Source organism: Stegastes partitus, unplaced genomic scaffold (genome assembly GCF_000690725.1).
Source record: "Stegastes partitus isolate 25-593 unplaced genomic scaffold, Stegastes_partitus-1.0.2 Scaffold584, whole genome shotgun sequence".
Taxonomy (NCBI): domain Eukaryota; kingdom Metazoa; phylum Chordata; class Actinopteri; family Pomacentridae; genus Stegastes; species Stegastes partitus.
In genome coordinates, this window is record NW_007578315.1 from 119,064 (window position 1) to 141,289 (window position 22,226).

Sequence of the window (22,226 nt, forward strand, 5' to 3'; positions counted from 1 at the left end):
CACAGTCCCCAAACAACAAACACACACACACACACTCACACACACACACACACACACACACACACACACACTGTTGCACTGATAAAGGTCTTTGACACAGAGTGGAGTCACTGACACATGGCTCCCCCTACTGGAGACCTATAAGACCTTTGGCAATGACATTCCAGTCCCTGGTTACACTGTAGCACATTAACATTCATTAATTGAGTCAATCATCCATCTATTCATTTAATCACTCCTCCTTCTCTCTGCCATCCCTTTCCCCTCACTTCTTCCTTCTTTCATTCTTGCAGTCTTCTCTTTTCCATGTAGTTGCTAAACTTGTATCCTCCTTCCGCAGCTTCTCCTTTTCCACGTTTACATTTCCAACGCTGGTTCTAGTTTAAGGCTTGAAAAATGTGGTTCTTCCATCTCCTTCTTGAACATGTGAGTATTACACTAAACAAGAATTAACTGTGAGAATTAAGATAGTTGAGTTACGTGAGCACACAATGTTGAGAATCGCACACTCTAACCAATAAATCAATCTGGCCTATATATTAGGTCATTAGTAGGGTATCAATGATTCATCAGAATGTGCCCACATCCCAACCAATAGCTTATAAAATCTCAAAGTGCAGAAATGTTACATGTACTTGAGGTAGTTTAGAGAGAACTGGGTAGGCTACAGCAAGGAAAGTTAAACCATAAATCTAACCCACAAACAGTGAGTAGACCATCAGTTTTTATCTCCTGAAACTGTAGAACATCCTGAAAATGTATACGTTTAGACTTTCTTGCAAAGCTTGCCACCACGTACTTCATTTTTGAGTTATAGCTAGTGTTTCGGATGTTAAAAAAAAAATAAAATCTTGACTAGAAAGTTGTGAAACACCCCTCGCACACCAGAGCAGATGAAAAGAAACACAACGACTGGAACTGAAAGTGGGGAGACACGTGCCTGTCTGCGTTCCCCTCTTTTACGCACATGGTGTCCATCCGTATGAGAAATGTGATTACAAATGAGAGTGCGAGTGAGAGAGCGGAGTGCCACAGCTGGCATGGCATCTGGCTTGGCATATCGTTGCCCGGCCTCACCCGCTGCCTGTGCGCTCTAATGTGGCTGTCGACAAGCCCATTAAGAAGCCATTACTAAATGCTCTGTCTCTGCTCCTCTTCCACGCCTTATAGCACAGGCCCGGGGGAATGCCAGCAACATGAAGGAGAGGGGAGAAGGAGGAGAGAGACAGAAAGGAAAGAAAGGAAAAAAAAACAGGTGGGAAGTACGGCGGAGACGGAGCGATAGGGAACGACGGGAAGTTTGCGTCGGAGACTTGACGGTTCAATTTCGTGATGAAACTTCTGTCTGTGCCCAGAGACGGAAAGTGAAGGCTCTGAACTCACTTTATATATCACCATCAAAACAGAAAACCACGTAAGGAAGTTCTGCCTCAGGGCATTGGATGGAGTGTCGTGAAGTCTTCTTCACTGGCACAAAAAAGTTCAGTGCTGTCTAAATAATTTAGACTCTAATTTTAAATAAGCTACAACAGTCTTTCAAAGAGGCTAAAGAAAGATGATGTTCATTTGTGGGGGAAATTTTCAAGATATGTTTTAGAGCTGACATAACTAATTGACAAACAAGAAATTAATCAGCAGGAATTTAAACTAAATTATCAACCTGATTCCAGCTCATCAAATGTGAATATTTGATGGTTTTCTTACTTGTCTATGATATTAAATGGAATACGTTGGGACTCTGACTGGCACATGAAACAAGAAATGTGAAAATGTCACAATGTGTGCTGAGGAACAAGCTCTACTAGTTTTACCGTTAGATGACGGGACTCCAAAAAACAATAGAAAGAAAAACAATATCATTTTACATTTCCTCAAAAAACGTAAAGGCAGCACAAAGGTAAAATTGTGAAATCCACTCACTATTCATACAGAGGCGTAACCAGGGTGACGTCATGGCTAGATCCCATCACAAGATGATCTGAATTTGAAGGTCATTTGGTTCCTCAATGACCAAACCAGTACACTGTCTTATATGTTATATTTTACCTTACAATTGAAGTTGCTTCAACATATGGTACAAACTACACAGCATCCTCATTGTAGCCATGGTGTCATCTCAAAGTAGCACCAATATGGACACAAATTCTGGCATCTTGTATCATATAAATACTTTGTAGACTTCCTAATCAAAGACCGGATCAGAAGCCAAACATCACAAACCAAGCCGGACACCACTGGGAGTCAGGAATTCAGTCTGATTCTATTCCGTGCTTTGTGATGCAGCGTGATATGTGCAGAGCTGTTGGTGAACAGCGCAGGAGAACTTTTTCACTGCTGGCACCATCGCTGCCTGCAGGCACACATGCTGTCTCTTAGAACGGGTCACTGGATTAGACCTTCTTGTGTCACACATTCCCACTAAGTGACTCGAGTTCACACACACAGTCCGGACAATACCAGTGAAATATTTGGCAGAGAAACAGAAGTGGATGGATCGTGCTTTCTTTGAAGAACAAAAAAAGGTGAGATGATATTTTAGGACTGAAAGAAAGAAAATACAATGAACAGCGTTTCTTTATTTGTGCTTCTCTTAATCATTTCTGGGATGAAGGAGGTGCGTTATTCAGTGATACCTGCCTTTAGTACAGACAGATAAACTCATTAAAGAATGCTGAAAGTGGCAAACACTGTCTTGAAGGGCTGGAGGGGAGGCGAAGCAGAGAGGACAGAAGGAACAGATAAAAAACAGAAAAGGAGGCAGTAAGTCTCTTTTTTCTATTTGTTTTAGCATTAATAAGCTAAAACATCTGTGTGCAAACTCAATCAATTGGGCATTAACATGACTTTCTTCAAATTTCTTTCAACAAAATAAAATTTAAAACACCATCCTACGCACATTACTGATGAATTCTTATAGTAAAGCTGCCACGACCATGTCCAGGCTTTCATAAATGAGGGGGAAGGTGTACATCCATCCATTATGATTCACAAATATCGTACACTCACCAAGATCGTGAGCAACCGCTGTGTGCGTCTGTGTGTTAGGAGGAGAGAGAGTGTGTGTAGAGCGGTGAATTGCTCTTTTCATGAGTGACTGTGACAGGTTTCTCATCAGGCCCTGAAGCCTCCTCGCAGTTAGAGACCATGTTCAGCACAGTCCCCAAACAACAAACACACACACACTCTCACACGAACGCATGCTGCACTGGGTGACGGTACAAAAGAGAGTTTTCTGTAAAACTACAGCCGACCGGAGCAGTTGTTGGTACCACACATGTGCGTATGTGTTTGTGCGTCTGCGCCGGCTGCTGGAACTAAGCGGGGCTTTTAATCACGGCTGTAACGGGCAACATTACCGGCAGCGGCAGCAGGCTAATGATGAATGCCCGAGTCTCCGTGCAAACCCTGACCTCCTTTTCTGCTGCGATGCACAAAAAGCTCTAGTTCTCTCACCAAAACACACACACACACACACACACACTCACATGCAGGTACAAGCTTGCACGTACGCATACATCTTATAAAAAACTCTGCTGGGGCAAACAAACGTGGATAAAAATGCTTGCACACACACACACACACACACACATGCTGAGGCCGGCCTAGTTGCTCAGGGAACGCACTCTGCATGTGTCTGTGTGCATACAGGAGTGAAATCATGCAACCTGTTCAATTTGACCTCTTAAGCCCTCACTTATGTTACCTGAGCACCCTCCCAATAAATATTTCTCTTAAATTTGGCATCGGAAGAAGACAGCAAGAGACCAATTAAGAGGTAAATGTAAGAAATACAGAGAGAGGGAGGATAAGTGAAAGATAGGTTGTGATTACAGTGTTACATGAAATGTAAATGAGAGAGAAAGAGCTGGAGCAAATGGAAATAAAAGAGAGGAAAAGACATCCGAACATGAGAGAGACAGATGGTTAAAAAAAAAAAAGGCGTAAACAAGAAAGATTTTGCAACAGAGGGAGTGAGTAGTTATAAACGAGTGTAAAGTTTTGATGAAGGACAAACTAATGTCAGGGACTGGGGCGGTTCGGGCTTCCTGCTCCCCGGCTACCACATGTGATCCCGCCTGTCACTCACACTCCATCGCTATGACAATCATCATAATGCCGACGCCTGGAGGCGGGGACAAGCCTGTCCTTGTAACAAACAGAACCCCTCCGCGATCTGACGCCAACAACTGCCGAGAAGATCTCACGCACACACGCATAAACATGACGACAAATAGAAGCCCTGGCACACACACACACACACACACACACAAATGAAGCAAGTTCCAGTTTAAATTTAAAATGAAAGCTCTATTTTTTAGTAACAGTGATGTGATGTGATGTGCTACTGTCACCCTTTTCGGAGCACGATGCCTGTTTTGTCAAACACATTCACTGTGTGATACGAAGCATGCGGCCGGCTGTGCATCTGGACAGGTGCGTAAGCATGTGCACGCCTATAGATTTACTCAATCCATGCATTCAAGCAATACATGTGGGTTTGTGATTGGTGCGATCACATATGTGTGTGTAACAGACAAGTGAGACAGACACAGTGTGTGCATGTGTGTATGTGTGTGTGTGTGTGTGTGTTGGCCACAGGGCAGAAAACAGGGACTTGTCAAACTGAGGAAGAGATGGCAAACTGGATGGTGATGCCAGCCTTGTGTGACAGCTCCTTCATATACATACACACTCACACACACACGCTGTAGCCCCCCAAACCTACCCTTAGCCCCACACTCTAGAGCTGTAAAAGCTGGGGCGCAGAAAGAAAACGAGACTGGTGGAACCTCCCTTTAACTGGAGGCTGATTAGAGCACGCGCATGTGTGTGTGTGTGTGTGTGTGTGAGTGTATTTGCGGTGGGGTAAGGTTCAAAGTGTCACATCAATTTGTGGCTGTGCTGTTTCTGAAAGAGGCTAACCCCACTGCCACTTAGGCTTAACACAACAGTGAACAGCATACTGGTGGACAGGACACATACATACGTCGGTACACACATACGTGCCGACACACTTATATGCTCAGACCTATTCGGTTCGGCCATTTAGGTAATTTTTTTTGGCAGCTTTTCTTGATCTAAGTCAAGGGTTAGACAGAAGGACAGCGAGTGTTGTATCCTGTATAGATCGTGAAGTCTATTAAGGTAAGTTTGTGATTTGTGATATGGAATGATAAAAATAAAATTTGACTCGATGTGACACTTCCTGTAGCACTCAAATTAGAAATTTTCCACATATGCATTTTGAATTTCTGTAAAACACTTCCTTGTTTTTGATTATTCAGCACCCCATGCCAGAAACCAAGAAAACAACACACAGTGGCAATATTTGTGGTCATTTTACATACACGATGACATCGCTGCAAGGCTTGAGAAACGCACCGTGTGACTAATCACTACAGAGGCCTTGGTGCGTTGGAAAAATTTGAAAACACACACACCTCGTTGAATCTAATTTTCAGCAAAAAAAATCTATCAAAGCATTTGCCTGAAATTGTATTTCGGTGGGATGCTCCATTGTACCTCTGAGCCTCAGAGCGAAAGCAGTCAGCTGAGGTGGAGTTGCTGGTTAGAAACCCCCAGGGGTGACCTGGCCAGGGCCCCAGACCACTTTAACCACTCGTCTCCATTAACAGGCTCCCAGATATCATTATGCTCCCTGGGGACCAGGCGTGCTCTAACCAACCATTTACCCTCTCCCTCTCCTCTATTTCTCTCTCTCATGTCTCCCTCTCTCTGCCATGATGTTACTCTATGAAAAAAGACAGCAGGGAGAAAAATATGAGATTGATTTATTTGCTTCAGTGTTCTTTGGGATGGAGTCCTCTCCCACTCTTTCTCTCCCGTTTCTCTCTCTCTTTCTCTGCAAACTGAAACCAATTAGCGGGCAGAGCACTTGTAGCGGGGAATGTAGGGCAAGCGAGGAGTAATAAAAAAGTATTGACTTTTCTGTGACTGTATGCGGCGTGAAAGGGGTGCCGCGGCCTTGTCCGACATGAAAGGAGCTCCATTAATTTCACTTATTTCACCCAGGCCCCTGTCAGGAGGCCCTAATGCGTCCCAGGCGCACTTCTCACATGCAGGCACTCAGACAGCGCAACACAGCTCCAGCCTGGTTACCAAATGAGTTTACATTATATATCAGAGTGAGGGGGAGAGAGAAGAGTGCAAGAGAAAAGAGTCGTTTCTAATTCTCTAGTTGAGACACAAAGCGAGGCCTTTCACACGTAGCTAATTTTGCCCCAGCCTCACCTCCTCATCCTGCGCCTGTCTCGGTTTCTCCCGCTTGTTCTGCATCATGTAAAGGTCTCGGAAAATTGACCTACAGTATCAAAACACCCCGCAACAAGGCAACAAGATGCTTTTTGGCTAATTTCCCATCCCAGTAAGTAAGTAAGTCCATCAAAAAAGGGAAAGGAAAGGCATGCTGTTGTGCAAAGGTGGAAACATTTGTCGTCAAAAGCACGGGTTCACGTTTTAGAAACAACCTCAGATACAAAACAGAGGTCTCAACAGAGTGGATTGATACTGAAATGTACAGGACGTTCCCTGGACACTGGAGTCTCAAAGTGCATAAGAGCATAATAGAAGAAGAAAAGGAAGTATGCTGTCGGAGCCATATGTGTGAGGTGTGAGGTGTGTGTGCATTGCAGTGGTACAGGTTGGTGGGTGCGTCACTTTTGGTTTTGATTATTAGGGGTGCGCTCACCTGGGCACGGTGGGTGGCATTCAGAAGCATGGAGGCAGGGTGAACGTGTGGTGATCATTTTTGTTGACCGTAGTTTCTTTTATTTGTAGTTTCTGATCATTTCTTTGCACAGTTTTACATGTTCAGTAACAGTCAGTTTGTTTGTTTGCTCGTTATATTACATTGCATGGGCAAAAATGCCATGAAATTGTAACAAAGCAAAAATAAACAGAACAACATGAAGTGCACTGGATGCTTGGTCTGCGCGTCTTCAATTTCTCCACGCATTGAGCCTCCTGCAGCTTTGTTAGGTTAATCTGCTAAACTGACAATCAGCCGCAATATATGCTTCAACAGACTTTTCACAATAACGCCTGCAAAAGTTAAAAAAACAAAATTTTCACAGCTGTATGGTGCCGTATCAAAGCGTTTGTGACATTCAGAACCTTAAGTCACCTCAAACATGCAGTATTTTAAGGCAGGTGTTCATTATATTTCCTACAGTTTTACCACAGTTCTCTGGAAGATGATTCCCGCTCCTGATTAAGAAAGAACAGTTAGCAAAGACAGGCTCTGTGAACTTTTCTCATCTGGCTCTTGGGGTTGGCCTAATGCCACCAGGTAAATTCCATTTATCTGGGATTCTAGGAGCATTAAGTGTATATATATGTGTGTGTGTGTGTGTGTGTGTGTGTGTGTGTGTGTGTGTAAGCTTGTGTTTGGATGTGCATGCATGCATACAGTATATGTGCATGCCAGAGATAGACGCGCTGTGTGTGTGTATGTGCGTGTGGGAAAGAGCGAAGAGTGAGAGGCTATCTGCAGACAGAAACTAATCAGTGTGTGTGAGATAAGAAAGCAGCCTTTATGGTGTATGGTAATCAGCCCCCCCTCGGCCTGCCACCGCCATGCATAATCACCACGACTTATTCACATGATTGATGAAATATGCGTCTGTGAAATCTGAGCCGCTTTTGTTATCATCCTGTTTTTCCATTCTCCCATCTCTCTTTCTCTTTTCCTCTCAATCTTTTTTTTTTTTTTTGTCTTATTCAACCTCTCTGTCCCTCTCTATATCTCTCCCCTGCTCTGCAGTGGCCTAAGATGTTTGGAACCATGTACAAACAAGAAATTACACACACAGTATGGGGTCCGTCTCACATACACACACACACACACACACACTCAGGCTACACGTATTTTCTCTCATAAGGTAGTATCAGGATGCAATGGAGATGCATACGAAAAGCAATATCGTCTGAAGAGGACTGGGAAGAAAAAGGGAGAGAAAAAAAAAGAGAAAAGGGTAGGGGACAGTGACTAAACGAGAAAATGCATTAATTGTTCTGTCCTGCGGAGAGAAGTGTTGGCTGGATTAGAAGAGGACGAGAAGAGAGATGAAGTGATAGACGGAATTAGATAGATAGATGCTGCAGAGAGCTCCTGTCATTGACACTCGATGGCATTAATCAGGGAACAAATGCAGAATTCACAACTACTGCAACATGAAGAAGCAAAGACGGAAAGCTTTTAAATCACAATCAACTCCATGCAAAAAGCACAGCTACCAAAATGATACGATTAAATTTCCCAAAAATAGTCATACAGGAATATTTAATCATAAATAAAACAGCCATTACATGAATCAACTTCTCATCTTTATTGACGTCACCATTCCAGTGAAATATGATTCAAATACAAGTCAGAAATAGCTGTCTTCATGTATTCTTGCCATTATCCTTCAACGCCACATTCCTGCTGTTTGCTTCACAATCGTCACAACAAAACATCAAATATCTGCTGCCACGACAACTTTCCAGAGTTGCAAATCCTGTGTGTGAGTATTAAAAACAACACATTGTGTAGTGATTTGGTATCAGACAAACCTTCAAGCTCACTGACCCGTTAGTCAGACCAAACTTCTTGAGTGATATTTCATTGTCTCCACATTACCAACACAGCTCTTTGTGATGTGCTAACGCGGGGCTGTTTTTATTTCGAAGTCGCTCGAAGAGAACACTTATGGGAACAGGATGAAGCAGAAATTCCCCAGGTTGTGATTTAGGAGGGTAAAAAGGCCAAGGACTTGGGAGAAATCAGAGCTCGGGCTAAAGGTTGGGGTATTTTTGAAACAAAATAATTTGTTGTTAGGTGTTTCAAATGGCCGCACTCTGTGACACAAGGAGCTGTATTTTTGTCATTTCCCAAAGGAAGTCATGTGCACAAGTTGGTAGGCATTAAAAGCAACAACATCGTGTCCGTTAGCTACTGTGGATTGCAACGTTCGAAGGGGGTTACAGGCACTGACCATCCAACAAGTATACTGGTGCCCTAAGGGATACAATAGGGAAGGACTAGGAGAGACAAAGCCTGTGAAGAAGGCTACAACTAGGACTTTGATTTGGGTTGAGAGTGGGCACTGGGGGAAGGTGGGGGCTGAGGCTGAGGGTAAGATTAAGACTGGGGCTGGGGCTGGTGAATTAAGGCCCCCAGCCTCGGGGTGCTATTACACATCTATAATGAGAAACGGAGAAGAGGGAGGCTTGTCTTTGCACCTCGGCCCACCTTAGATTAAATATGCACAATTCCCATGCAAAATGGGCCACGAACAGCCGGGACCAGCATTGCTGTCTAATCCCCTGTGCTGGAGTTGTTTCAGCCAGGGTTAACAGGCTCATCAGTCAACACAGGCTGCTTTGCACAGGACATCAAGGCCATTTGCAGGTTTAAGTGTTTGTGATTGCTTCCCTTTCCTGGTCCCACCGCCAACCACAGCCCCCCCACACAGACTCCAACGCCGGCTAGTGAACATATAGACGCACAGAATATCATATGTGGAGGTGTGGCTTTACCAAGTACTAAACCAAAACACAAAGTCCTGACACAGTGACACATGATAGATATACGATAGATAGATAGATAGATAGATAGATAGATAGATAGATAGATAGATAGATAAAAAAAAATACACCTTACTATTAAAAAATTCTTTCACTTTTTTGACTGCAAAGCATTCATTTAAGTCTACAAAATGCATCCTGTCTGCTGTAGCCTCTGTGTCCGCCTACACTTCAGCTTCATCACAATGAATTTGCATTTCATAGCCAGGGTTGACTTCTATCACCAACACACCACTGTATGAGAGGGCTGTCATGTTCATGTCATGTGTTTGTGTTTGTGTATGTATATAGTGCTATAGCGCGGTACTTGATAGAGCATATTTTGCAAGAAAGCGGGTGGGGGTGTAGGGAAAAAAAAAAAGTTGCCGGTAGGTACTGCGGATGAAGAAGACAGAGAAAAAGAGAACAAGTGTGCAAATAAACAATACAGGGAGGCAAAGAAGGAGTGATGGCAGGAGAAAGAGATAGACAGTGATTATACCACACTACATACAGTATGGTTCAGTGGAGCATATCCGCACAGGGACAGACAGTCCATTAAAGTACAGACATCCCAATCCAGCTTGTCTGCCTGCTTTCTCTTACATCCATGTACACATGGAGAGGAAACCATCTACATAGAACTAAGAACAGTCTCCCATCTTGATTTCCCCTCAGAATAACTATGATGACATAGCAGTTTATACTGTGGGTATTTTTTTTGTTTTCATGCTAATACTGAAACTGTATTTTACTCTGTGTGTGCTGTCTTGTTGGGTGCGTTAAGGCAACCACAGAGCAACAAAAGCAAAAGTAAAAAAAAAATTAAATGGATATCACTAATATCGCTGTGCTTACAGTACTTTTAAACCATTTAATTTCCTGCTGAATAGAGATCTTTGTGTCTCACTGACATCATACTATAATTTAAGGGATTGTAAAGTTTCTCAGGGTGACGATGGGACTTGTCAGTGCCACTTAGCTGCATTCTGTTAATTAATGTCAATTAATGCCAATTAGTGTAATCACTAAATTATAAAACCATTACTTAAAAACAGCCTTTTGACAGGTTTATGTAATACAGATTTCTTTCCCCACTTTAATTTATAGAATTTTTCCAACTTAGTGTAAAGAGGCCTCGATCTAAAGGCCTAAATGTAGCATTCAGAAATAAAGAAGCAATTTCAAACCACAACCTCAAGGCAAAAGTTAGGAATATTTTTCATAATAAATTGATAACCATTTTTTATTTATTAGTTTAAAAAAAAAGGAGCTTGACACAAATTCATACGATTAAGTTTTAAAAAACGGCCCGACGTGACCTGAGTTAATCCGGTCAAGTCAGGTTAAACAGCTTTGAACATAAATAAAAGTCTAATGTCACTCATTCTCTTAAGTCTCACCAAAGTACGACTGCTAATTATTTAATTGAGGCTGTCCATTTAATATCCTGCTGTGCGCGCTTGGCCCTCATTGTTACCCTGCATGCAGGCCTCACGGTGCAAAATGCCACCGTAATGGAAGTGAAGTGTTGGGTTAATTGATAAATCTGAGGTCCCGAGTAGGAAGGAGTGTGGCAAGGGGGGAATGTTTTACGGCTGTGCAAATGAAGGGGCTGCAGAGTTTTACACACGCTGTAAAATGGATATGGAGAATTAGCGTTCCTTATTTCTCGCCGCAGAAACATGGGCGCTAATGTAATAGAGCTGGATGGATGAGTTGACGTGACACATAGGGAATAAATATGCATACAGACACATAAAAGGCGGACACATGAGTTTGTGCATTTGCTGCCTGTGACTCCTGATTCCATTGTCTCTACTTGTGACCTGTCTCAGTTCAGGTCATAATTGCTAATGAATGCTGTTCCCAATAAATAGATCCCCCATACATCAATTGTATGCATCAGGGTGATACGCTACCGCTGAGGCCACTAAAAGCGAGCACTATGTGTGTGTATGTATGCAGACACACTTTTCCTTTCCCTGTTGCCTGAAGCTTTGCAGCCACAATATAATAATAATAAGGCGTAACTAGAGTAGCTGGAAGGAGGCAATGGCGTGTGTGCGTAAGAAGGGGTGTGTGTCTAAACGTGTGCCGTGGCAAGAGAAGGTAACAAGGACAATACTGGGGCAACATCAAAGTGTGTATGTAGGTGGGCTGTCGGCAGCGGTCTGCGTGTATGCATGTATTCATGTATATGCATGTGTATATGTCTATGCGCATGTGATCAGGAGAGAAGGGAAATGTGTGTTCTGGTGTGTATCAGTGTGTGTTGGTTCTGATCAGATGCTAGCTTTGGAAAGTTGTGATGGACGTCAGTCTAATGCAAAGGGAAGGAAGGGCTTGAAGCACAGACAGACACAGACGTGACCACTCACTGTAGTGAACTTGATTAGCACGTAGCCTCCTAATTAGCCATCCTCGATGGTTACAGGCAGAACCGCTGGTGACATGGCTAATAACACAACCACAAAATTAGCATAAACAGGGAGGGTTTTCCCATATCTGCATTTGAAATTAGTCAGTGCTGCTGCATTTAGCTGCTGCAGAATTTATAAAACCCTTTATAGCATTTTATCTTACAATGAACATTACAGTATTGGCAAGTTTGAACTTTCCAACTTCGAGCCGTTTAGGCACTCAGAAAACCTCACCTTTTGTACGATTCTTTTAGCCTGAACTGATGTGATTTACAAGGAAATAACAATAAAGTAAACAACATCAAGTGCACACAATAAGACAATATAACACAATAAGTGTCCTGTTGCAGCGTTTTTCTCTGTTTTCACACATAAACCTGTATTTGATGGTCTCTACTCAACATGCACTCAGTATGTTTCAATGTGTCTTCCTCATTACCAGTTTAATCTACTTACAACCAATTACATTAAATCAATAGCAAATAAGGACATGTTTGTTTTGCTTGCTTTTACCCACACATTCAATTAGTCTCTTTTTCACTTTGTTTCTCCTTAAATGTTATTTTTTTAAACTAATCATCTACGTCCACATGCCACCTTGGTTTCGGAGCACCACTATGACTGTATGACAGGGTTACATCACAAAACAGTAAGGTCTGCTCTAAGACTCTGAAGAAGGGCTTTGAGATAAGACGTTAATCTAAATAAATAAATTACTAAGCTGTAGGAGAGGGTATGTTGTATATGAAGTTGTGCAGCCAGGGTAGAGGCACATATAGGTCAGAAAAGGGGCAGCCTTTACACAGCAACCCTTGGCCTTGAAACAGGGCACTGAACTCCTGGAGAGGTGGGGACTGGCATCCATGTAATTATGTGTGGATGCGTGTGTGTGTCCTGATAGGCTTGGCCACATTTACACTGACAGACTTTCTTACTGTGACCCAGATGGCTAAGGTAAATAAGGGTCCAGGAGTCATGGGCTATTTCTAGGGCTTGGTTTGGACTGGGGATGATGTGTACATTCTGCCAAGAGCTGTGATGGTCAAGCCAAAGAAATGTGGTCTGGAAATAGGGAAGAAAAAAAAAAAACTGGGCTATGTTAATGATAAGGCTTCAGGCTGTGTAGAGAAGCTGAAGCAAGGCTTAGTATGATGATTACAAGCAGGGCTAGGTAATGTGGCAGAGACTGGGTGAGAGGGCTATGGCTAGGGTTTGAAAATAATTAGGAGCATGGCTGGATAACATAGCTAGATAATGTGGCTGGGGGGAGGCTCGCTAGGCACGGTATGAAGATGATGAGTACCAGGGTTGAGCTGTCCACTCCACTGGCACTGTGAGCTGTGACAAGAAGCTCTGCTGGCTGCTGCTGTAGCTGGGGGTGATGCCAATGATAGGACTAATGCACTAATTACCACAGAGTGAGAGGAGAAAGAGAGAGTAAACAGAGGTAGAGAGATACAGAGAGACGAAAGGGGAAAAAATCAAAGGTCTGATGAGCCGTGAGTGACAGCAGCGTGACAGGACTGGGCTGAGGACAGGGACCTCTGTCTTAATAGTCTTCTTCAACATCCTACACAGCAGAGTCACATTAAAGGGAGGAAAAGTTTAGCGAGCGTTCCATTATAAACAACAGATGACAGGAAACAGCCATATGTGTTTCAACACGCTGGGAGGGAGGTAGCTAGGTAGGTAGGTCTAACAGTTGGTCTGTTTCTTCCTTCCCTGAACTAGCACAGCACCCCATGTTAGTGCTTTAACTCTGATGTCTTCAATCTGCGACAACAATCTAAAATCTTTGATGATGTCAGCTAAAGGCCTGCTGGGGATACCGTTGTGAAGACGTTACAGCAAATAACTTTTAGCCAAAATATGAGCACTGATTATCCAAATGCCTTTAAACTGGACTCTGCATTTCCTTGGGTGTCCAACAATGCATGTCGAGAAAGGTGAAAAACACACAGACATTTACACATATTTACTTACTAACTTAGCCAGCATAGCACACTTCTATTGTGTTGCACTTTTTGACCACTAGTGGTGATGTAGAGGAATGTTTTCGTAAGCAGATTCTGCTATTGTTTGTGGTTTATGCACCATCAAAAAGTCCATGCACACCATGAGCATGTGGGGTAGCGTATCAGAATCAACCTAGAGTAAGAATAACCCCATAGAATAGAATAGAACAGAATAGAATAGAATAGAATAGAATAGAAATACTTTATTTATCCCCAAGGGGAAATTTTGTTGTTACAGCACAACTATAAAGTTACCACCACCATCAATACAGATAAATAAGCAAAAATAAACAATTAGAAATAGAAAATGCAAAATGCACAATAAGCGTAATACTGTCAAGTAGAACTATTATACCGTCCAGTGATTACATGCTTTTAGTTTGGTCGCAAACAGGGCTCGAAGATGGATGATGCTCTCAATTGCATGGGGTGCCCAAACAGTCATGTAATTTTTTTTCTGAAATTCTTTTCTGTTCCCTTGCAATATTTTGGCATTATCTTACATTGAGTTCTTTCTTGATTTTTGCATTCTCCCTGATCAATAGGAATCATTACCTTGTTGGTCCACTCCAGGTATAACACAAGACCATTTCAGGGAAATGTTGTGAACATGGTATAAAAAGAATATATGATGTGACACTTTAAATTATGTATTTATTGATTATTGCTCCTTTCCAAAGGCCAAGCTGTGAGCCTATACAGCTGTAGCTGCTCTGCCGGGCTGTACTTCTTGAAGCTATGGCTGTGGATATAGTTACTGCGTGGACTTGGGCTGCATTTGACATTGAATTTATGACACGTTAGCCGTGAATGAATCAGACATGAGGCATCAGAACCAGCAGTGCATCAGACATGACAGATGTTCTAGCAACACTAAAGGATTTCAGGAATAGGAAGCACAATTATGTCAATTCAGTGTAGAGAGCTCTGTTAACTATTGAGATCTACGTAGCCGCAATGACACAGATTTGCTGCTGAGGGTGCACCCATGCTGTGGCGGTAGTCAGCTACTTAATGTACACAACGACATCATAAATAATACTATCATGAAGCTCAACATTCCTCTGCTGATCATAGGGAATGTAAAATATTGCAAGGGAACACAAAACTTGATGTGTGTGAACTCAAAATTTATTGCGAGGAAACTCAAAAGTAGTTCATAAAAAAAAATTCCCACCGCGACCCCTTCAGGGGCTTTGTGGACTTTCAATGCCATGTGAATGTCTGTGTGTAGGGTGGGACTGCAGGGTGATTACTAATCTTAATGGGAAACTACATTATCCTTGATTGCATTAATTTTGGTGGTGCCACTGAAAATCTTAATTTACCACACATGCTTTCCAACCTTGCCACCAACGCTGTACTTTACAAACAACAAATGATGCGATTTTTGTAAAATGTACCAAGCAAAACTGATCTTATTCCCCCAGCCTCTGTTGTCAGCTGGAGGAGACCCCATTCACCCGCCCACTCACTCCCCATACTTATTTATCTCCACTTCCTGGGGCCGTGTTAGTTCATTCCCCTGTCGCTGCTCTCTCCTTCTTCCCTTGCTCCTCTCTCTCTCTCTCTCTTGTTTCACTCCTCGTTTCCGGGCAATTGGGTCTGGGTGCTGGTGGTGGGGAGTGAGGGGTTGGGGTGGAGCTGCTGGGAACTTTGTATGTGTGTGTGTGTGTGCGCGCGCGTATGTGAGTGTGTGTGCTGGGAAGTGAGCTAATAAAGGACGGTGATCCATGAAAGGCCTTGAGCAAAGACACAGTCAATTACCTAATGCCTGGACCAGACCGCAGGGCCCATGCACACACACATTCTCTCCCTAACATACTCACACACACACCCATGCATACACCTCATTTACGTATACGTGGAGAGGGGGCAATGGAGGGCATAGCTGGGAATTGTGTGTATGTGTGTGGGTGGGGGTACATATGCGTGTGATGGGGAGCGGCGATTTATTAAATTGCTGTCACTTTTGACAAATTTGTGCAACACAAGTTGAAAGGTTTAGGCCGCACCGCTTCTCCGTTTTTCATCTTTTCTTTGAGGGGTGAATTATACCTTTCAGATCAAACCCCGGCAAACACTAAACCACGTCTCTATGCATGCGCGTGGAAGCTGGTGTCTGAGGTGGCTTCATGACTGAGCTCCAGACCTGGGTTTAACACCTGACATTGATTGACTTTGATGTGAACCGGTGAAAACAGATATACAGCAGATACTTAAGGTAAGTTTCCTCCCTTTAAACCAAAGATAACAACCTATCTGTGAATGTCAGTGAATCATTTTTACCTGCACCTTTATGCCGTATTTCAATCTTGCATTTATTCTTATATTTGTTCTTTCTTCTGAAGCTCTTGCTGGTGTAGGCTGGCTGAGTGAAGGAACTGCTGCTGTGGCTCCCACGGTGGAGCATACCTCCTGTTCCTCTGGTTGTCAAACAGCAAGAAACAACAAAGAGTGAAGTGTTACACAGGTTGCGTATTAGCAGAGAGTATTTTACAGTAAATGTCAGTAACAGTAATTGACTGGTCATGAATCCATAAACACAGAAAAGGTAGCAACCCAAAAAACAAGGCAAGGCACAAAGGAAAACCAGGAAAACAAACAATCCTTGTCTATTTTGTGTTTAGTCATTTGATTGCATTGGGACAAAAGAGTGAAGAACGTTGGCGAGGCAAAAAAAAAAATTGGGTGGTCTTTAATACTGTAGTCAAGGAAATTATTGCGTTAGACAGATCAAACACAGGGTTAATAACAGTACTTCACACTCACACGCATACGGCTGAGTAGATTAGCCTGTGAGTGGTAATGAGTTTATAGTCAAGTGTTTTAGCAAAGACACACACACACACACACACACACACGCGATTCCTAATTAAAACTAATACAAGCTTTGAATTAAAGCAGGAAGCGACTGCAACACTGTTTTGAATAAATCCAGTCTGAGGCATTCTTAAAGTAACCTCCTGGTACACACCTATGCATTTTAATAAGTCAGAATAAAACATGTTATTAATTTATTCAGGACTGTGTTGCTTGCACCCACCTACACATCGCCGCAGATCACGGATACCCCTCTTTGGCAATCGTGCCTCCTGATGGCAGCGGCCTCCTCGAGCAGGACAGTGCACCCTGCCGCACCATAAAGACTGTTCAGGAATGTCTCGAGGAACACAACAAAGAGCCCAAGGTCTTGATCCAAGCCTTATCCACAACGCGTATACACCAAGAAGTCCCACGTCTTTGCCCCCGTGGGTCAAAGCTGTTTTGGTGGCCCAAGGTAAATGATAAATGGTAAAAAAAAATAAAATTCTGGTTTCTACCTTGGTGCAATACAGTGTTTCTCATTCATGCACACACCAATGGCGACAGAGCTGACATGCAAGGTGTTCGCTTGCAATAGAGAGCAACTTCGGGTTTACTTCAGCGTGCAAAGATCATACCGCCAACCTTGTGATTAGTGGATAACCTGCTCTACCACCTAAGCCATAGCTGCCCAAGAGGGACTTACACACTATTAGGCAGGTGGCTTTAATGTTGTGGCTGCTCCAATATATATGAGAAGACTTTTGTAGCATGACTGTGTGTGAGTCTGTTGTTGTGTTTGTATATGATATGTGTTTCTGGGGGACTCTTACGGTCTCTTTTTGCTGTAGCTGATTCTGGGCCTCCTCCAGGTGTGTGTAAGAGGTCTGCAGACACAACATTAGGTCAGGACATTGCACGCGCTGCTCCCACACTTCTCCTGGCTCTCTGTACAGACCCTGGAAATGCCACCAACACAAGGAGAGACAGAGAAGCAGTCAGAAAATGATCACTACACTTTCGGTTACAGTCCCCAATCTCCTAAAAACACAGACCACTTCTCTTTATCACTACTTCTGACAAAAATACCAAGAAAGATGCAGAGAAAGAGAAAGAAAAGCTCAAAGTAAATCACATCAGTCGTAAAAACAAGAAGTTAGTGTCAACTGAGAGGAATGGAGATGGAGGAGGAGCCATGAAGAGTGAGTACTACACTAAGATTATTAAACTAAAAGAATAAAGAAAATTATTTTTAAAACATTGTAAATTACAGAATGCTTTAAGAATCATTTTCAAGACAACAAAATAAAGAGAATACAAGTTATACTATGGCTACACAGACAATGCCTGTAACTGGTTCAACTCAGTGGTTTTGGATGTTTCTGGTGATTTGTTTATTAAAAACATACAAACATAAAGAAACTCCATCATAAATTTTATCTTTCAGTTCTTCAAATGCAGATGCATAAAAAATACAAAGCCTTCTTCTGCTTTGACTTAATGAATCCAAAAGATACTTCACACAGATTTTAGGGACTGAAGCTCACGAACAAGTCAGCTTAACTGTAAACAGCTCTCTGTCATTTTATTCTTTCTACATCTTCTTGACATTGGTGCTCCTTCCCTGGAGTGATGGGTTTCTGATGTCAACTGATATATCAAATTTGCAAAGACAAAGAAAAGTCGCTTTTAGCAACAAGTTTCTGTGCCTCTCGCTGCCTAACCTCACATCCCCCTTACATTCCCTTAAGACTTTGTCATGCTTGTCACACTATTACTATTTACTACTGAGGACACGTAACGCATGTGAAACATATTCAACACAATAGTTACTGCCATAAAGCTGAAAGCTGAAAAAACTCAAACCTAAATTGTTGAAATATATTTTAGAAGTCAACTATTATCATTTCTAAAACTATTTTTTAAACAAGTCAAGGAACGCTGAGGACATTAGACTTGGAAGAATAACAAAAATACAATTTTTCAACCACAATCACTCATAGTTGTTTTAAACAAATACCAGAAATGCTGTTTTCACAGTTCATTAGCAGCCACAGCATGAAATGTTAAAACTCCTACATGCAAAGACATTTTTCAGTTCCAAATATGAACAAATATTTAAACATTTTCATCACGTGAAGAAGAATCTTAATCCCAAGGAACCTCTGAAAAAATACATGCAGTTTTCTGAGAGTGATGTGTAAACTTTTGGGCTCTGCAGATTAACTTAAATGTTGTTGCTTTGTTTAAGGTGACCTTCAGTTGTTGTTTGGTGTTAAAAAAGGAGGGAGCATGAGGGGGAGCGATAGAGGGAGGGACAGGGACCCTGTCCTTGCTCCTATCGCCACGGGATCAGTGGCCTGGCCTGACCACTTCCACAGCCAGCACCTCAACCTTATCCATCACCACTAGATAGTTATCACACCAGGGATGGAGGGGTGTGGGGTGTTGGGGTGAGTGTGAAAGAAAGGAAGGGGTACTTCCTGCACTAATGACACACTCAAACACACATAAAGAAGAGACACACAGGCAGGCATAGACACAGAAATGCACACAGATATAAGTACAGATAAATAAGGTATTCTTCTTCATATTAGTACTACAGACTTTCCTGACACCAATAATGAATTCAACTCCACAGCAGCCAGCTGGAGACGCGTCTGTGTGTGTATGTATGTGTGTCAAGTGGCTAATAAAATGAAACAAATCCACGGCTCATTTCTGCTCACTTATGTTTTACATTACTAGAAACTAATAATAGGGAAAGCACTTTGCCATAAAGAGCTACAGAGCGTAAATAACACAAATGGTGAAACGGCTCCTCATCAAATGAACAACATACACACACATGCACACATAAGAACAGAGAAGTATGCACGACATATAGCCACCAACGCACAGCTGGATTACACATAGCATACGATAAAGTCTTAAAGAAATGTTCAATTAGCCATAGTTCAGCTGTTGCACTGCTTTAAAGCACCCTTCATTAATAGTTTCAGTGTTACCACTGTATTAATATAGCCCACGTTTTGACTGGTCACAGTCAAAGCTGTTACACATAATGAACAAATGGTTCATGATTAAAGGTAAAACAATGAAACACTGTCACTGTTCTATTCAAAAGTCTCAATAAGGACCCTGAACCTGAAGCTACCTAATGGAAACTGAGCCATCATCTGTGCTTTTCACACTGTGACATGTCAAAATGTCTTTCATGAAAAATTCTTATTTAATCTTGAACTTCTCGTTTAACGCTGATGGTGCATTCAGATCACTGCTTTAGTTTTACCATTTATAATAATTCCCAACAGGGTTTCCAACGATACCCAGAATGTGAAAGATGGACATAGTGACCATGATGTCACCCACTGGTTTTTGGACTATGGTTTTGAAGCCTGAAGTTTGACATTTGGTCATTGCCATCTTACTAATTTTGAAACCAGACATATAGAGCGAGCGGTGAATATGACTAAGAACTTGAGAATGCTACATACAACAATATTATATGGGGAATTGTCAATGACAAGGCTTTATAGTCTAGTTTACTCTAAGTGAAATTATACTTTACAAAATGAACATGGTGCTATATTAAAAAAGTCTTGATAATAGTAATTGAGACAATAAATCCATTAGGAAAATATTTATTGAGGAAACAAATCAAGGGAGAAGTTGGTTAATTTTCTTACAGATTTCTATGCAGTTAAACTTTTTGCGACCAGAGAAGATACCTTTCGCTGGCTCATAAAAAGAATACAGGTTTAAAGCACTTCTGTATTGGCTTTACCTTTCAGACCCAGAGGCTGTGCTATTATATTATTCTCACATAAGGTCTATGTTTCCAACCCCCCCAGCTTCTTGATAAGCAAAAAAGGTGAATACTGGACTGATACATGGTATTATGGTATCATGCTGGTGTGGAACATTAACAGAAGCTGTGCATGGGACCCACGTGTGATATACACACACTGAAATGCACAAACATTTGATAATAACACACAGACACACAGTCACATGTAGCACTCACTTAAATCCAGGCACTAAACGACCCTGTGCAGTAGCCCCCAAGAGAGCTGTCTGCCATGCTTTAATGATGCCATTCTTCTTTAAAAAGAGTTTTAAAGGATCTCTGCTTTCATCAAGAACCATCCCTCATGGGACTAGAAGGGGCTCTAATAATTAGTATGACACCTTTTTAAACTAATATTCACCTCTTGCGCATGCTCTAATCCCTTGTTTTTTTCCTCATTCTTCCACCTCCACTTTTCTTAGATTTATTATAGGTCTTCTAGAAATACGAGAAAACATGCTGGGTCAGAAATAAATGTAGAGCAATTCTAATTTTTGGTTAAATGTCCTTTGGCCATTTTCACCTCAGTTAGGCGCTTTTGGTACCCTTTCACATGCTTCTATCAAGCTTCGGGTTGTATCTTTGGCCTCTCCTCTTGACAGAATTGGTGCAGTTCAACTAAATTTGTTGTTTTCTGACACAGACTTATTTCTTCGGCACAGTCCACAGATACTCAACAGGGTAAAACATGTTTGACTGTAGACACTGTGTTCCAGCAGCTTTTATTTCATTGCAGACCTGCTTTTTGGTGATTCTCAGCTGACTCTTAGTCATCCTGACCAATTGTTTCTCAGCACCAGATGACAGCATTTTCTTCCTGATGGTGGCAGTGACACAACTGTACCAGGAACTTATACACTTACTTACCTCAGACTTTCCCAATGTAATCTTTGCTGCTGGGTCAAATTAGTGTATTAAATAGGCCCTGTTCAAATTTACTTAGAGAAGTCAGCAGCTGTAGTCAATCATAATCACTCACATGAAAGTAAAAGGTTATGCTATTAAGATCATTTGATTAACATAACTTTCGACATCAACAAAACTGGTCATTCAAGTTGCTGTATAATGTTTTTGATCCATATTTCCGGAGGACCTATCATAAATCCAAGAAAGAAATAAAATGCATGATTGGTTTTTGCGACAAAGACGCATAAAGAGTTTTAGGACTCACTGGAAACTTTTCTCCACAACTGTATATGCATGCTATTCTATTATAGATAAACATACTGTGTTTCTCCGTCTACACCTGTTTACCACGGTTCAAGCTCTAACAACACTCACCTGCTGTTTCTTGCTGACAATAGGAGGCAGCACAGGCCTGGAGCAGCAAGTTCTACTGGTTTTGATCCATGGGGATCCAAGAGTCCCAGGGAAACTGGGGGCTGTTGGGCTAGGAATACCCAGGGGACGAGCCCTGCCCCTGGGGGCCAGCCTGGTGGGAGTCTGGTACTTGACCTGCCTCAACAGTAACTCCATCTCATGGGGGGCTGGCCTGAATGGAGAATTGAAGACCCCTGGGCACTGAAGAAAAAAAGACCAAGAAAGCAAGAGGTTAGCCTTTGATCA

At 42.2% G+C, this 22,226-nt stretch overlaps 1 protein-coding gene across 1 annotated transcript in view; it reads right to left on the reverse strand.

Annotated features, from left to right (window-relative positions):
• Positions 1 to 16,101: 16,101 nt before the first annotated feature.
• spata17 (spermatogenesis associated 17) overlaps positions 16,102 to 22,226 on the reverse strand; it is a 23,541-nt gene continuing 17,416 nt past the window's right edge. Inside the window, exons 7-11 of the mRNA XM_008288954.1 lie at positions 21,942 to 22,181; positions 17,644 to 17,769; positions 17,079 to 17,137; positions 16,295 to 16,431; positions 16,102 to 16,157 (exon numbers count right to left, since the gene is read on the reverse strand). Of these exons, the coding sequence (XP_008287176.1) occupies positions 16,102 to 16,157; positions 16,295 to 16,431; positions 17,079 to 17,137; positions 17,644 to 17,769; positions 21,942 to 22,181 (618 nt within the window). The remainder of the gene's footprint in view (positions 16,158 to 16,294; positions 16,432 to 17,078; positions 17,138 to 17,643; positions 17,770 to 21,941; positions 22,182 to 22,226) is intronic.